At 31.5% G+C, this 14,497-nt stretch overlaps 3 protein-coding genes across 3 annotated transcripts in view; 1 reads left to right on the top strand and 2 right to left on the bottom strand.

Moving 5' to 3' along the window:
* The window catches only part of LOC100163579 (collagen alpha-5(IV) chain), a 54,384-nt gene extending 49,951 nt beyond the window's left edge, over window positions 1-4,433 (top strand). The window contains exons 51-61 of the mRNA XM_001951301.5: window positions 235-301; window positions 529-640; window positions 708-805; window positions 1,359-1,438; window positions 1,625-1,715; window positions 1,858-1,956; window positions 2,088-2,159; window positions 2,347-2,532; window positions 2,621-2,798; window positions 2,899-3,013; window positions 3,673-4,433. Coding sequence (XP_001951336.2) covers window positions 235-301; window positions 529-640; window positions 708-805; window positions 1,359-1,438; window positions 1,625-1,715; window positions 1,858-1,956; window positions 2,088-2,159; window positions 2,347-2,532; window positions 2,621-2,798; window positions 2,899-3,013; window positions 3,673-3,930 — 1,356 coding nt within the window. The 3' untranslated portion in view covers window positions 3,931-4,433. The remainder of the gene's footprint in view (window positions 1-234; window positions 302-528; window positions 641-707; window positions 806-1,358; window positions 1,439-1,624; window positions 1,716-1,857; window positions 1,957-2,087; window positions 2,160-2,346; window positions 2,533-2,620; window positions 2,799-2,898; window positions 3,014-3,672) is intronic.
* LOC100571091 (proton channel OtopLc-like) overlaps window positions 1-14,497 on the bottom strand; it is a 134,955-nt gene that overhangs the window by 114,011 nt on the left and 6,447 nt on the right.
* LOC100161523 (proton channel OtopLc-like) overlaps window positions 7,065-14,497 on the bottom strand; it is an 11,463-nt gene continuing 4,030 nt past the window's right edge. The window contains exons 4-10 of the mRNA XM_001951318.5: window positions 14,398-14,497; window positions 14,213-14,318; window positions 13,705-13,923; window positions 12,231-12,391; window positions 11,272-11,452; window positions 9,970-10,493; window positions 7,065-8,497 (exon numbers count right to left, since the gene is read on the bottom strand). Of these exons, the coding sequence (XP_001951353.2) occupies window positions 8,009-8,497; window positions 9,970-10,493; window positions 11,272-11,452; window positions 12,231-12,391; window positions 13,705-13,923; window positions 14,213-14,318; window positions 14,398-14,460 (1,743 nt within the window). The 5' untranslated portion in view covers window positions 14,461-14,497 and the 3' untranslated portion in view covers window positions 7,065-8,008. The remainder of the gene's footprint in view (window positions 8,498-9,969; window positions 10,494-11,271; window positions 11,453-12,230; window positions 12,392-13,704; window positions 13,924-14,212; window positions 14,319-14,397) is intronic.

The raw sequence follows: 14,497 nt of genomic DNA, 5'->3' as shown, positions 1-14,497 counted from the left end.
TAGTTATAATCATACAATATTAAAACATGTAATTTTTAAAAAGTGAAATTTACTAGTAAGGAATTTTATTTTTTTTCTACTTGTGAATTTGATTAGATAAGTTTAATTTCAGTTTTATACTAAAATCGTTAGTTTTTTTAGTAAGGATTTTATATTCATTTGAGATTAATTTTTTAATTACTTTACTAATAATTGTTTGTGCTTTTTCATCGTTTTTTTTTTTTTTTTTATCAGATTGCAGGATATGCTGGACCACGTGGAATAAGTCCAAAAGGAGAAAAAGGAAAATCTGGTCCTAGAGGTTTGAATATTTTTTTAAAATAATATAATAGTGTGTACAATAATATAATATAATTCCCATATTATTATAGTCTGTTTATAATTGTTTAAATTTTTTCAACAAAATCTTATGCTTGTAATCTTGTTTTGACTATAAATATTATTGTATGACACAAATGTGCGATGATTTTATTTTATTTTCATTTATAATTATGAAATCTATAAAAAAATTTTATATTTCATACACAGGTGAATCTATCCAAGGTGAACCTGGAGCTAACGGTGTACCAGGAAAAAATGGAGAACCCGGCAGACAAGGGTTAAAAGGGTTGAAAGGTGAACCTGGTATTGCAAAATATAGGTAGGTACTTAAAATTAATAAAGCTGAATTATTTTGATTCAACATAATATTTTACTTCCCTATACAGCCAAAAGGGAGAACAGGGTGAGTTTGGTTCGCCTGGATTATTTGGGTTACAAGGCGAAAAAGGTGAAATTGGAGAAGTTGGGTTTGAAGGGATGACAGGTATTTATTATTAATGTTTTGTTAGTTATGTAAGTTTATTTATAGCTATATTATTAGACATATCGGTTATTAAAAATTCTTTTTTATTTGTATTTCCCTTAATTGTTTTTCCTTACACCATACACATTACATAATTTTTATGTAAATCAAAATCGCTTAAATAGAAAGGGTAATCATAAAAATGAAGAATGATTTAGTGCATTGCCAGAGCAAAATAACGGTTATTTTGTGCAGTATTATGATTTTGTAAAATGTATGGGTAACTACTAAAAAGTTATTATTAATTAGGTACTGTTATTCAGTGATTTGGTCAAAAAATTATATTTAAATTAAAAAAAAAAATTAAGTGGAATAACAAGTACCTTTAAATATAGTGTGACACTTCAAAAAAATAATAAATTAGTCCATAATACTCTATAATGGTAAAAATATAATTGTTGATTAATGGCTAATTAAATTAATAAAATAGTATATCAATAGACAATCCTACTGTAGATGATATTGCAAACATTTCAAAATTAAAATAAATTGATCAACTATATATGTATTTTAGGTGTTCCCGGTTTAAAAGGAATACAAGGTATACCAGGACAACCTGGAATTTCAGGATTTATGGGAATCCCTGGTATTAAAGTAAGTGTTCATATAAGAGTTTACATAGGTAGGTTCGTACCTAAGGCTTATGGTTAATTACAATTATTTTAACTTTATAGATAATACAGCTGATATTGCAGAGCTATTTTAGAATATAAAATATATACACAATACACATATAATTACATAATATTTTGTCTCAACATTGTTTCACCTTATCCACAGGGCAAAAAAGGAGATATTGGAGAATCACTGTTTTATAATGAAACTCAGCTTAGAGGAATGCCCGGTGAAGATGGATATCCAGGATTGACAGGCAAGTTCAAATGAATATAACACTGATATTAGATTTTTTCAAAGCATAACATTTAATAATTTATAAATATATATTATATATATTTAAAAACTGTATATTATAATACCTACTGAGGCTTTCAAATCAAATATTTATAAAACAGGGTTGCGTGGACAACCTGGTGAGAACAAATACAATGGACGTGATGGCTTAAAAGGAGAAAATGGTGATGATGGTTTCCCTGGCTTACCTGGAAAAAAAGGTATAATATTTTCATTGTTATGGTATTAAAATCCACATATACCTTATATAAAATCATCAATCAAATATTTGATTGAAAATACATTAATTTACATACATTATTACAATTTCTATTTGAATTGGTTATTGTAGGTCTAAAAGGTTTAAAAGGACAAATGGGAAGACAAGGAAACCAGGGAAAATATGGTCCGAGAGGATATACTGGTAACGCATGCCATAAATTTATAATATTTTATTAATTATTTTATTTTAAGTTATTATTCTTACAGCAAAACAATATTATACCTTATACCTATATTTATATAATATAAGCTAATTATATATGTTATATAATTGTATTTAATTCATCACTCATTGCTAATTTGTTAGGTATGATTTTTGTAACATTTAGGTCGACCTGGATCACCTGGTAGTGATGCTCTGCCAATGAAACCACAGCCACACCAAGGTAATTTCTTTACATATCATTCCCAAACGGATATTATTCCAGCATGTCCAAAGAACACTGTTCAACTCTGGTCCGGTTATTCGCTTTTACATTTTATGAGCAATGCTAAAGCACATGGACAAGATTTAGGTAAACGAAAAAATGTCAAGTTATAAATGATTTGTTTAATTTAATTTCTTCAGCATAATTTTTTTATGTATCTATATTGCCATCTTAGGTGCACCGGGTAGTTGTTTGAGAAAATTCAATACAATGCCATTCTTATTCTGTGATGTAAACGAAGTATGTAATTATGGAAGTAGAAATGATTACAGTTATTGGCTAAGTACTCCAGAGCCAATGCCTTTAATGATGACACCAATTCTAGGTTTAGATATTTCAAAATTCATATCAAGGTCGGTGTAGAGCAGTTAAAATTGTTTTATTATTTTTCCACATGTTATTTAATATACATTTTAAGGATAATATTTTTTTTTTTAAATTTCATTGCTAAAGATGTTCTGTGTGTGAAGCTCCAACAAAAGTAATTGCAGTGCACAGTCAATCAATGGCCATACCTGAATGTCCAAATGGTTGGAGTGAGTTGTGGATTGGATACAGTTTTATCATGGTCAGTAACATAAAAATAATACATTATTTTCATCAAAAAATTATACAGTAAAAATAATTATTGAAACTAATAGGTTCCAATTGTAGGTTTTGGTATTTATAGTATTCGATAATGTACATAACACTAATTATAATCATCATGACTATAAATGATTGATAAAAGTCGAATTTTCAATTATAATATAATAAAATTAATATATTATTAGACTTTTTAATATAAGGAACTATTGATATTTAACTAACTGGTGTGAGTAGGTACCTATAATACTTTAAAAAAGTATTAACATAGTGTTATTTTTATTTTTATTTGCATTGTTCATAGTGGAGCTTATTAAATAGATTACTTAAATAACTTATAGGTAGCATGTTCATAAGGCTATAGTTTTTCTCATAGAAAAATTTGAGTTTATATAATGATATTGTGCTTATAATAATTATCTAGATAGTCCATCTAAATGTAATTTATATAATATAATAAATATGACATATTATGTTCTACCATATTGGTGACCACAGTTATTTCATGCCCAATGTTATACAACCTAGAAGGCCAACTATTTAAAAAATATAAGCACACCACCAACATAGCAACATGCCATTATTTTATATGCAATAATACAAACATGCAAATAGAAAGTAATTGTTGGTTTTGTTTTTTAGCATACCGATTCCGGTGCTGATGGTGGCGGTCAGTCGTTGGTCAGCCCAGGTTCGTGCTTGGAAGAGTTTAGACCAAGACCGTTTATTGAGTGCCACGGAATAGGACGCTGTAACTTCTACACTACCGCTTATTCATACTGGTTGTCTACAATCGAAGACCGAGATATGTTCAGGAAGCCCCGGCCCCAGACACTCAAACAAAATACATTGCAAACGCGTATCAGCAGGTGCTCAGTGTGTTTGAGAAACCGATATTGAGCTATAAATTTATTTTTAAAAAGCAATTTTTTTTTTCATTATTAATATTTCTTTATATACATATTCTAATACCTATATTATATAAAACATAAAATCAATGTGTTCTGTGACATGTCATTAGTATTTTTATTTATTGAAGTATACCTATAATATAATATTATTTGTATTTATACCAATGTGATTTAAAAAATTTATTTTTGGAATAATTTACATAATTTAAATGATTATTGTTAATAATATACATATATAATAATTATTGCTGTTATAAATTTTATGAAAGAATCTATTGTGGTAAACTACAACCAATAAATGGTTAGGTAATTTTTAATTGTATTTCTTATTCTAACCACCACAATATAGTTACAATATAGTAAAACCACATTTAATTATTCTAATTTACAAATTTATTTTTATGTAATTATTTTTATTTTTAGAAATGTAATAAGATATATTTATATATCTATTATTTGTTATAATTAAACAAAGCTATCTTTAAACAAAAACATTAAAACAGTTTTATTCAATGGTTTAATTGTCATCGCCCTTTATCATTCCATTGGTTTATATATTATATATATTTTTTTTAATATTGTTCTTACCTGTAATACTATTTAAAAGTTTGCTTCATGGAATGTAGATAACGGTGTCTAGAATCTAGTCAATATGGTTAATTTACATTTAAAGACCATTTATTTTGAGCAAATATAAGCTATAAAAACTATACAGGGACAAAATGGTTGGTACTGAAAAATTTAAGTTAAGAATTTATAATTAATCATGCTTAATTTTGCTGTTGAACAATGTATCGCTTCGGAGGTTTAAGTAAATATTAAACCACATTGCTTGCAAAGTGGTTACACCGCAACACTGCCGTGAAACTTGAAAACACCATTTTGAAACCAGTTAAAAGTTTAAGGGAGGTGGGAGAATTCGGTAATGTCAGGTCCCAAGAGTCAATATTTATATTACATTTTATATGGCAAAAAATACTGTATTCTGGACTATACAGTATACTAACTATAGTTGTCCTATGGATGTATAACTGGAGTAGCCGACTACACCAAGTAAAAAAAAAACTCTTGCAGAATTTATATTTTGCAATATAATATACAATGTCCACACCACTCATCAAAAATATTTTAAATTGATCCATAATCACCACATCAACGATGTATTACAACAAACATAATGATTATTTATGATTTTTTTTTATATCTTATCATGGTAAATATACTGTAGATAATATATTAATTAGGTACCTAAGTAAACACAGATTACTGATTAGGTAAGTAGGTAGGTACGAAAAATTGGTTTAACGTTATGAAATATATTTCAAATTTTTCATATTATAATAAGTAAAAGTACATACTTGGGCGATTCATTTAAAATATTATTAGAACCGTCCACCACAATACAATATATCAACGCCTAAGTTCAAAACTGCAACAACTCAAAATATTGGTTTATCGGGTACCTATAATGTGACTTCTATATTGTTTCTCTATGTAACGTAATGTAAATTATAATATTGAAATTTAATGCTTTAAATTAAATGCATTTAATGCTCTCATCTGGTCAATAATTTAACTACCTAGTACAAACCTAGGATTTGTTATATTACCTATCTCGAGTTGTTGCAGTTTTGAACTGGGGCGTCGATATTAACATAATATATGTATAATATATATTATTATATATTAATATATTAGTCATTCAATTATTTTAATATAACAAATATAATATAATAATAATAATAATAATACAATAATATCTACTATATATGGTGCAGTGGCGTAGCCAGGATTTTTTTTCGGGAGGTGCTGATCAAATTTTACACTTTTACACATTAAATACGTAATAGATAGCTGAAAAGTGTTAATACATAATATTGTACATTTTTAAATATTTTAAATACAATTTAAGACTTTTTGAGCTACTATCATAGACCATTAAAATAATTTTTAACATTTCGGGGGGGGCTGCAGCCCCCTCAGCCCCTCCGCTGGATACGCCACTGATATGGTGGTTGTATCACGTAAAGACACACTGTTAAAAGAGTTGGAACCGTACCAAATAAGATTGGTTTTGGAATTGAAACCTTGCCGTAACTCTTATTTAAATATTTTAGAAACCGGAACTGTTATTTTTTTCCAAATAATATGTTAATATTTTCAAAATTTACCAATTTATAATGAAATAATCAATGATAGTTATGGTAGTTACTAGTTTTGATAAGTTATAAATACAAACCATTTTGCCAGTTTCGTATAAATGAGTGGTTGCAAATTCTACCCAAAATTAGCAGGTGTAAAAAGGTATTACTGAGAATAATTTTTAATGTATGAATGTTTTATTTATAAATAAAAATTTACAATAAATTCTCCAATAATAGATAATTTATATAAGTTTACTTTTTTCCCGCGTTCGCATTCACAAAGTCCGGTCATAATTTTTTTGTATACACCTACAGATGTGAAACATCGAAGCTTAGACTAAGAATAAGAGATTATTTTATCAAACTAAATATCATTTTTACTGACAACTTGATCAATAATAATAATTAATAACTATATAAAGTTCAGTAAAATTCGATATCTTCTACGAAATGGAACATAATAATATGAGTACCTAGGTACCTAAATAAATAATCATAATATTAATAATAATTTTAATTATAATAATTATAATATAGGTAGAGGTACCTAAATAAATAATAAAACGAAATTATCCGTAACCTTTGGTGCGTCTATGCCTCACTGCACACGAATTAGTTCTTTAAGTGTAAGCTTCATTCATAACGCTTAATTTTGCTAAATCGAATTTATAGATTGTGTGGAATGATTTACGACTGGTTATAACAGCGAGTCTCTACCTATATTAGGTATCTCACTGAATAATAATTGCCATAATATCTACCTACATTTCATTCACACGTGAACCGAATTGGTTTCCGTCAGGTTTTAACCAATAAATTATGCACAAAATAAAAATGTAGTTATTAATCATTATTATTTATCTATGTAGTTATATATTTAACGACTTTACCTTAAAAATTAATTAATAATTAATACATTTTTACATTTGAAAAATAGCCAAAACAGTTCTACCAATTAGGTATTTTCTATTTTTTTTAACAAGACAGGAAATTCGTACCAATGTTTCTGTCGTACTACTCCAGAACAAAACTATACTCATGGTTAAAGTCTAAAGATATAATAGGTACCTTATATATGGCCAAGAGTATTCTGACAGTTACACAATTGTTGTTAGTAAAGTCGTTAAATGTGTACCTAATAATTGACTAATGACTCACTAGTCATAGCAACGCTCAGTAGTGAATTGTTGGACTAGAGTTTGTAGATCTCATTTATGTCAGTCGTGCGGTTTAGAAATTCTAACAGGTACCCAGGTGCCCTTGTAGAACTAAAAGAAAACGATTTAGATATCGTTCCATTTCTATAACAGTTTTTTGGATAGCAATAATTGCTACACGTTAACGTATATCTAAAATTTAAACGGGAGCCAACTTAGCTTACCTTATAATACCTTATAATGCCTAATCATTTCCAAACTGGAATCAAAACAGTCAAATGGCAACCAATTAGGTATTAGGCATTTACTTAAATTATATCTACAAACATTTTGAGGTGGAACTTACACTACCTACTAATATCGGGCAGAATTTACACACATCTGTTTATTATATTATATCGAAACTGGTAACCACTTTATAATTAATAGCAACTGAAATTTTGAAGAGCTGGGGAACCAAACCGGGAACGAACCCCAACAGGTCCCTGAAGCGACCCCACCGAATATGTAATAATAATATTATTGATATTATACGCTTCATAGGCGGTACTAGACCCTCTGTGCAGGGGGGGGGGGGGGGCAGAAAATATTTTAACCATCTAACTATATGTTCAGGGGGGGGGGTCGTTAATAAGGAATTATCTATTAATACAGGTACGGTTCGCAGGGGGGGGGGCAGTTGCCTACTCTGCCACCCCCGTAGTACCGCTTATAATACGCTTATATTAAAGGATTTTGTGGCACAGTGGCGGAGGACGTGGCGCTTTTACATGAACGACGGTTTGATCTTGTACGATCGTTTCCAGATCTCACACAGGCACACGGTCGAGTGGAACCTGTAGAATATTGCCAGTGGCATGGACACGTGCGTGATTATGGTCCACGCCCACAGGCCGTAGAAGTGCAGCTGTATGGGGTGCGAGTCGGCCCGGGACTTCTCCAGCGTGTTGATGGCCCACATGGCCAGATTGCTGACCAACAGGAACGTGACGATCTCCCGGCCGGGCTTCTTGCGTATCTGGTCGGGCGTGACGCACGACCGCCGGGACGCGTCCAGTATGAACACCGTCTGGCAGAACGTCTGCACCAGCGACGCGGACGCGGTGATCAGCACCAGGATCGTGTTGTTCTCCTCGGTGAAGTGGCCGCTGATTATCGTGAACGTACTGTATATGAACGTGCCGGTCTGCGCGCCCACCAGCAGTATGTTGTCCAGCTCGAGATTCCGCAGTCCGTCGAACTTCAGCTGCCTGACCTGCGGTGGTGTATAGGGTACATTCATGTTATACGTAGGTACAAGATTGTCATATTTATCATAATCACGCAGGGTGAGGGAATTGAGGGTTCACATTTATTAGGGAACTCTGCAGGGCTCAAAGTATAAACTACGGAATTTGGATCCTCTAATAATCCCTCCACAACCTGGCCAATACAAAACATCGCTTGTCTTCCTGCTATAAACCCAAACTGGTATGTACTCTAAATCGTAGTCTTAATATTTTTTCAATAACCTTTTTCCAAATCATCATACAACTTTATGACTCACACTTCTTTTAACTTTATAATTTTCGCACTTTTGTATAATATCTTCCTTGCATTATTCCTAACCCAGCATACAGGCAAGGCTGGGAAAGTTAATGATTTTTTTTTAACTCAGTTAAGTTAAGTTAATATGCACTAATAAAAAAAAGTTACAAGTTAAAAGTTAATTTAACTAGGTATAGTTGAACTCAGTTAAGTTAAAAGTTAATACACACTTTTTGTTAACTTTTTATGAAGTTCAAAAAAGTTAATTTGTTTATACAACGCTAGCGTACTTTATTTTTTTCCAACCCAAAACTAAATTATAAACTGTAGTGTGTATACTTTATACAGTATTTCCATATAAGTTAGATTAGAATGATATACATTTTTAACTTTAAACAATTCATAGTAAATATTTTTTGACATGAAAACGAAATAGACCCAAATAGTGAAATATAATAAAATTAAGAACAAAATAAATTAACTTACTTACTAACTTACTATTAAATCACTTAACTTACTTCTTAAAATGAAAAATGAATTCGTTAATTTAAAAGACATTTAGTAAGTTAACAGTTAAGTTAATGAAAAGCCATAAGTAACTAGTTAAGTTAAAAAGTTTAAATTAAATTTACTTTTTAACTTAACTTTAACTTTTTAATTCGTTAATGCCCAGCCTAACATATGGGTACCAAAATGATTTTTTTTTATTTTTCCGGAATATACTCTTCGACTAACATATGATTAAATAAACCAGTTAATCACCTTATTCCTGAGTTATTTTCTACCTCTACTGGTACTCCTGCATGAGAACCTATGGCTTTCTTCTTTTTAATCTTCCTAACCACACTCCACACTAATTACGCCAACCCCTTATACTTAGATTCCACAGCACTTCCTACGTTTCCTCCCAGGGACATTCTTCATTCAATGGCTTTGCTATGTAAATAGTTAAAAATAATGATCGTCTCGCAATTCAAATCAAAACACCTATTAAAATATCGAAAAAAGGAATTTTTATCATACAAATTTGAAATCAAAAATATTAGGATGAGATTAAGTTTTGTTTATAAATTTAAAAAAATATTAACATAATTTTTAATGTTTGAGAGTCTATTGCGTAGTAAAGGGTTTTTCACCACAAATAAAATATTTGAGTACTTTTACTTATAGGTAATAAACATTGTATATTGTCGTACGGACCTGCATCATTCCGACAATGGTGGCCAGCGTGGTCATACCGTACAGCGACAGCTCGCAGACATTCACCTCCATGACGGCAAACGTGATGAGCTCCGGGCGGGATATTAGCACGAAGAACAGTATCAGCGAGATGATGGTGAGCACCAAGAACAGTATGCCGACGAACAGGCCCTTGTGCGCCTGCGCGCAATCCACCGAGTAGTAGTGCGGCGACTTCCGGTAGTGCGTGATCTGCGCCAAGTTTTCACACCGTTCCGCCTTCCGTTGACGGTACACGTCCGCGTGCACCCGACTGATGTTCTTCCACATTACGTACAGAATGGCCGCGCAGATCAGGCTGTACTCGATCGTGCACGGGAACAGGAATGGGCTGGCGTTCTGCACTAGCGACCCGATGATGTTCGTCCGGCGGCACTCGTAGATGTGGTGCGGTCCCGTGTTGATGCTGCGCCGCAGCCGGTCAGCCACCGACGACATGGCCGACGCCGGTGACTGAGTCGTGGTGGTCGTCCACTTTTTGAACACTGCAAAGTTAAGTCCAAGAATGATTTATAAATATTATAAGCAAAACTACATAATATAATTATTATTATCATAATTTATATAAACCCTCTTGGTTAGGTCTCACAACAGTTCGAGTGACGTCAGCAGCAATTTCCTCCTATGCCAAAAAGCAGTAAGCAACAATTTAGTAGTTTTGAGAAAAATAACTTTTTCTGAATCACCTTGTTATTTTTATCATATCATCAAAATATAATAATAAATTAATGATTTTCAAATAACTTTTCCTGTAGAATCAAATAATGCTCAAGGATAAACTCTTAGATGCCTCTTAACACCTCAAAAGGCATATACGTACTTTTAGCTTAGAGGTGTGAGATATTAATATTATTGTTTAATGTTTACAGAGGGAAAAAGCAGTATGAGCACATTTATTAATAGCATTGGCATGAAATAATATAAAATAATATAATATAATCATGGTCGATGGTCCAAATACAATCACAGAGTTAATAACAACCAGCATGTTAACAGCGGGATCTTCTAAGACCTTGATTAACAGCGTATGTTTATAAATAAATATTATAATCTATGAGAATATGATATTGTTTGATACGGCTAGAAAATTATTAAGGGGTCTTATATAGGCAATTTAAATACAATTTATTATTTAAATACCTACCTATATTATGTAGTACATCTAATAATACTTATTATGCTTAAATACCTACTAATTCCGAGTAAAGACCGCACTAGTTACTTGACACCCGTACTGTTCTGAATCAGTTTGTATAGACTTACGTGAAAAATGATTTGGTTGTTTGTCGACACCGATAGAATTGTCTGCCGGATTGTAAAATGTTAGTATTTCGTGTTTGGTTTCCTGTACGAGTACATTGAGCCATACTGACAGATTAGTGCCGATCATGTGCATAAGTCCAAACTTTGCCAAGACCCGGTGACGCGTCACTCTCATTTGTTGCTGCATTGAGAAAACCGACGAAAATGTTGAATAGGTACATAATATTATCAATTAGGTATATTAGGTATATAGGAAAATGAATCTAGTTGGTACTTTGGGGAGGGGGGGGTCAAAAGTAAATAATTCCTAGTAGTTTTCAAAAGCGTCGGGAAAAACAAAACCAACAACTGAGCAATACCAGGACCCCATATTTATTTTATTGTTATATGTTTATTGTTTAATTTATACATTGGTTTTTAAATAGAATAAAAAAAATAATTTTTCTTTTACGTTTCAATAAATCTGTGTTCTACAATAGTATTATTATTTTTAAAATTATAACTATTTGTTAAGACTATACCTACAAAAACAGAATTATTTTTAAATTTGTTTTAAGACACTGACTTATAATTTATATACTTACCTACGCATTTAAACCCGACCATTTCAATTAATTGTAATTATTAATAAATACTAATTCAACTTACATAACAGTATAACACTGTAACGAAATAGCTTGTAATAAGTACTCTTTTAGGCACATACCTACACTGTAGTCGGTTGTTAGTATGTGGCATGATTGCATGAGTACCTACCTATTAATATTACCATTGAGTATGCAATTTTTACAATATATACTCAATACTATTACTAACCTATTATTGAGAATAATTAAGACGTATTTGATAAATTTCAGTGTTGCAGCAGTGCATAATATGGGATTTTTTTTGATTTTTTTATTATTAAATTCATAAAAAAAAAATTTATTCCATCTATCTTTTACAAACATGAATCTCACCTCGTCATTCAAAAATATAAAGTACATCTGTATAAATATGAATGCCATTCTTGTTGCTGGAGTGAGCACCAGAAGCACGTTGTGGCATTTCGTAGCTGGTTCAAGTTCGAAGTACTGACCGAATTCAAGTCCAGAATATATCATACTACCTATGCCAAAAGCTGGAAACAAAAAAAATCAAAAATCAAACTACGTTATTAAACTCATACCTACTATTATTATTATTATTAATATCATTATGCATAAATGCGTAACGTTCATAAAATCTACATCAGTATGGCATTGCCTTCGACATTTAAAATTTATCAAAACCAAAATATCTTAGCGGTTTCTAAAAGTCTGAACCAAAACTGAAAACAGTAGTAAAAATTGTTGAGTGGTATGTTTTCAACATTTAAGGGTCCCGGTGCCAGTTTTTCAAATTTTCCACAATTCTATAAAATTTGAAAATTAAATTTTATATTTTAGTTGCTACCTCAATTATAAGACTTTTCCACTAATCTACTACCCGATAACTATTTAGGGGTGGTTGATAGGGTGTATTAAATCGAAAAAAATTACTTTACGGGAATAACTCTCAAGCTTTATAGAATTGTCGGATTTTGATGAGTATTTTTTTATCTGAAAGAAGAAGATTTCCGATAGCCCGCATCGATCTCTGATTTTGTATTTTTTTCAAATAATAGTATAAAATAATTTATAAAAAAAGCTAAAAATTGTCTTTTTTTTAAAGACTTATAATTAAGTTTGAGATGAAAATATCGAAAAAAGAGTTCGATGCGGGCTGTAGAATATTCTCCTCTATTAATAAAAAAAAAAATTATCAAATTTGGTTAACTTTACAGGGCAGGATCATTATTCCCGTAAACCGTGTTTTTGAGGTCAAAATCACATTGGCACCGGGCGCCTTAATAAGATAGCCGGTAGCCGGTAGGTAACTACGTCAACTGGCTCCCAGACAGCAATTTTTTGTTTAATAATATTATTGCAACATTATAATAACGAATAATATTAGTATATTTCTACAGTTTTTTTCCCTACTTAACCCATCCCCCCCCAAAAAAAAAATAATAATAAATGTTCTATGTGGCCTGGTAATGATTTGAATGGTCTGCAAACATTTTGGCACCAACAAAAAAAAGTTGAAATGACGCCCCTGATTCTTCCTTCAAGCCTCCAACCTATCACAGCGCTGAACTTATTGTAAAAATTAAAAAACACATTTAAAGATTGAATAAATAAATATTGTAAAAAAAAAAAAAAAAATGTAATTAAACTTGAAATACCTATATTGTTTTTCAATAATCGTTTTTCGTATGCTAAATGTCTTAGTCGATTTCATATTGACGAAATGAGGAACGGAGGGCTTACGTGCCATTGTGACCAATAGATAATAGTTGTCGCGGGCATAATTTTATTATACAATAATATTATAATATGTTATAATATATTTATATTAATATGTTCAACCAACCCACAGCGCCCATTCTCAGATAGAAACTCCCGTAATGCTGGAAAGTAGAAGGCAACACAAGGTGAGACGATTGTCTCCGGGTTCTCGGGTTGTACGATGTCCAATAGTCCATTTCAACGCCACCGGTGTTCGTGAAGTCGTCGTTGTCTTCGTAATATTCCGAGTCACCATCGCTGTTTTCCGAGCCATCTCCGGATAATGAATCGCTAACCGAATTATCTATATATACACGACACGCGTGTCACGATAAAAGTAATTAAATCAACCCACTAAAATAGTAAGTTATATACATTGAAACCTGTCCTAACACCTCCCAATAGAGGACGTATTCTTGGGAGGCAACTACAAACTCTCTACAATCTGAACCCTCTGAATATAAAATATTTCAGTGACCAAGAGTGTCCGGTATTTAGAGGTTTCACTGTATATATATTAACACGATTATCAACACATAAAATATTATGTTTGGCTGTATTTTATTTTACCGCGGAATATTCACAATACTTACTGAAATTATTGTTGACCGGTGTCATCGTGGGCTTACCCTTGAGCAGCATTGCGTACATGTAAAAAAGAAATGCCATACTTCCGAAATAAAGGTACAAGTAATAACCCTGAAGAAAAAATAAAATAGTAAAATACGTGGAGTATAAAAGAAATGATAATAAAAGATAAGTCAATCGTAAATGTCACCTCGTAAAACGAATGAGGAATGTGTGTAGATATCACTTCAGACATCGGAAAAGCTATGCCCATGACGACCAACAGTTTACCGTAAAGAGCAGACAGAGTC

Source organism: Acyrthosiphon pisum, chromosome X (genome assembly GCF_005508785.2).
Source record: "Acyrthosiphon pisum isolate AL4f chromosome X, pea_aphid_22Mar2018_4r6ur, whole genome shotgun sequence".
Classification (NCBI taxonomy): Eukaryota; Metazoa; Arthropoda; class Insecta; order Hemiptera; family Aphididae; genus Acyrthosiphon; species Acyrthosiphon pisum.
Note: the sequence above shows the minus strand (reverse complement) of the source record. Positions and strands in the feature narration are given on the sequence as shown.